Raw genomic sequence first — 2,825 nt, 5'->3', positions numbered from 1 at the left:
TTTTATTGGTGTAAAACGAACCGTTTCATTTAACCAGAAAATTATGTGAAAATTATAAAATTCACATGACATATTTAGGTGGATTAAATTTATCTTTTAATGTAATTTATCTTAAAAAAAAAAATCTCATTTTGTGAATCGAAGTACGAGAAGGTATCCCTCTCGGTTTGATTTATGAATAATTATGTTCCGATGATTTCGATCATAAACCCAAAATCTGATGAGGAAACTGATTTATTAACCAATCAAAACAATTAATTTGATTGATGATGAAATCATCCGATTCGACTCAAATGAATGGAGTAGCTGAGGGTGATATTATTGCTCACAAGAATCCTATCCAAATTTTTACTTAAACCACATTTTCAGACTCAGTGAGCTGGCCTTTACTGTTTACATTTCTAATTTTCTATCCACCTTTCATGGCGATTGCTCCACCTTCTCTTCACAAATCTTTGTACGCGAAATACCCTTGCGTTTCTCATAATTTCCGGTTTCGTCATTCCCTCCGTTTCTCTTGTCGACCGTTCCGGTTCACTGCTACGGCTAGCTCCGCTGTCTCTTTGGAGACGGTAAACTCTATCTCCCCCTTTTCTTTTTCCCGGTTTTTTAATTACATTTTTTCTTATTTATACTTTGATGAAATTTCGACTATTTTATTAACTTGAAAAAAAAAAAGAGATGTTTTAAATAATTAAAAATTCAGATTTAATCATCAAAACTGAAAGTTAAAAATAATCAATTATTTGCTGAAAATATTGTGATAATTATTTTTGCTTAATTTTTGCCAATTTAGCATTAATTCAGATGGCATCGTAGTTGTTTTCAGTAGAACGGGAATTTAAACTCATTTAAATGCGTATAATTCTTGAAAATTTGAGTGTCGGATATAAGATTATAATTTTTCAGGATTTAAGCATTCAGAAGAATCAAACAGAGGAAACATACTTGTTTTCTTGCCCTGTGTGCTATGAACCACTTATACGAAAAGGCCCGCCGGGTTTAAACTTGTAAGTTAATATGTACATACGTACGTATGTATGTATGTGTTAATCTTTCTATCAGACTCGAGTATGAATCTCAGACGCATTTTACCTAACTTGCAGGGCAGCTATTTACCGGTCCGGATTTAAGTGTAAACAATGCGACAAATCGTATTCGAGTAAAGACACGTATCTCGATCTGACTGTTACTGCCGGATTGAGAGACTACACTGAAGTCAAGCCAGCCGGAACCGAGCTATTCCGGTATGAGTAGTTTCTATATACACATGGATTTAAATTGAAGAATATTTATATGTATCCCACACTTAGAGTCTGAGTAATATTAACTCTGCTTACTTCTGTAGGAGTCCTTTTGTATCATTTGTCTATGAAAGAGGCTGGCGTCAAAATTTCAACCGCCGTGGATTTCCCGGGCCTGATGAAGAGGTAAATCTTGATCGGATTTGTGTAATGTTTGAATTTTCCGATGTGAACATGGCGTTGTTCGGTTTGATGTATCGAGTTTGTAAACCTTGTGATTTTTGTCGAATTATGCAGTTCAGAATGGCTCAGGAGTACTTCAAACCTGTAGAAGGTGGCATTTTAGTTGATGTTAGCTGTGGAAGTGGTTTGTTTTCCCGGAAATTCGCGAAATCCAGAACTTATTCCGGTGTTATAGCACTCGATTTTTCCGAAAACATGCTCCGGCAATGTAATGATTTCATCGAGCAAGATGCTTCTATTTTGGCTAGGTAATGCCTATCTACCACTTTTATATTTCTTTTAAGCAAGGAACTGATCCACACTTTGATCGGCGAATTTGCAGCAATATCGCTCTTGTTAGGGCTGATGTTTCCCGGCTTCCTTTCTCATCGGGTTCCATTGATGCCGTACATGCCGGTGCCGCCCTGCATTGCTGGCCATCACCTTTGAATGCTGTAAGCATTCTTTCCCAATATGTTCTTTGTCACAAATTAGAGCTCGAGCTCAACTCGAAATTTGAGGTTTGAAGTTTAGCTCGAGCTTTAATTAAGTTTTACTTTTTAACATTCGAGCTCAATTCGAGATGAAGTCTCGATTAGGCTCGTTTACATGGTAAAAAATATATTCTTAAAGCATTTGCTTGTTTTGATCATTTTCAGGTTGCTGAAATTAGTCGTATATTGAGAAGTGGCGGAGTCTTTGTCGGAAGCACTTTTCTCCGTTATACGTCGTCTACTCCCCGTATAATCCGACCTTTCCGAGAGGTACAAGCGAATTCATTACGATTTCTTTTTAACTTTATACCGAACATCTATGTTACCCGACACTTTTTCTTCAAGCTTCAATATCCAACACCCGTGTTCTCGTTTTTTCTGTAGAGGGTTCTGCAAAATTACAGTTACCTTACGGAGGAAGAGATCGAAGCCTTGTGTACATCTTGTGGTCTTGCCAACTATACAAGAAAGATTCAACAATCTTTCATCATGTTTTCGGCCCAGAAGCCTTAAAGCAAGATTCGGGTTCAAATTATTTCAGATATATACATTTTTTCAATATATCTCCGATCATGATCCGTAATGATTAGTTGCATAATATTATTGATTACATACACATAATTAAAAAGTATATTCAAGTTCTCACATCAACTCGAATAAATAGTTGTCGCATCATTTTTCCATTAGCCATTCAACAACCGGTGACCAAAAAAGACAATAAAATTGGATGACTATTTTATAACTTTTCACAATTAAATGACCAAAAATGAAACTTATCAATAGTGGAGTGGCTACAATTTTTTTTTTCTTTTGAAAAAAGAAATTTCGTTGTTAATTATTTCATCACATAAAAATATTGATTTGT

General features: G+C 35.5%; 1 protein-coding gene across 2 annotated transcripts; it reads left to right on the top strand.

The window, feature by feature from the left end:
* Positions 1-162: 162 nt before the first annotated feature.
* On the top strand, positions 163-2,623 carry LOC108469170 (uncharacterized methyltransferase At2g41040, chloroplastic). 2 transcript variants are annotated; one of them, XM_053018211.1, is made up of 8 exons: positions 163-572; positions 910-1,010; positions 1,107-1,247; positions 1,349-1,430; positions 1,542-1,735; positions 1,810-1,987; positions 2,126-2,230; positions 2,345-2,623. In XM_053018211.1, exons 1-8 carry the CDS (start codon positions 423-425, stop codon positions 2,471-2,473), a joined length of 1,080 nt encoding a protein of 359 aa, XP_052874171.1. In that variant the 5' UTR covers positions 163-422; the 3' UTR covers positions 2,474-2,623. The 2 variants fall into 2 exon arrangements, with proteins under 2 accessions (XP_052874171.1, XP_017625551.1); XM_017770062.2 differs by having other exon boundaries at positions 169-572; positions 1,810-1,921.
* Positions 2,624-2,825: the final 202 nt, after the last annotated feature.

Source organism: Gossypium arboreum, chromosome 8, assembly GCF_025698485.1.
Source record: "Gossypium arboreum isolate Shixiya-1 chromosome 8, ASM2569848v2, whole genome shotgun sequence".
NCBI lineage: Eukaryota > Viridiplantae > Streptophyta > Magnoliopsida > Malvales > Malvaceae > Gossypium > Gossypium arboreum.
The sequence above is the reverse complement of the archived record's forward strand: the minus strand, read 5'-3'. Positions and strand labels throughout refer to the sequence as shown.

Bases quoted from the DNA above. Each gene is read 5' to 3' on its own strand.
- LOC108469170 (XM_053018211.1), top strand. From the start codon at position 423: ATGGCGATTGCTCCACCTTCTCTTCACAAATCTTTGTACGCGAAATAC. The intron at 1,431-1,541 runs GTAAATCTTGAT...CGAATTATGCAG, and splicing joins TTCCCGGGCCTGATGAAGAG to TTCAGAATGGCTCAGGAGTA. The intron at 1,988-2,125 runs GTTTGAAGTTTA...GATCATTTTCAG, and splicing joins AGCTCAACTCGAAATTTGAG to GTTGCTGAAATTAGTCGTAT.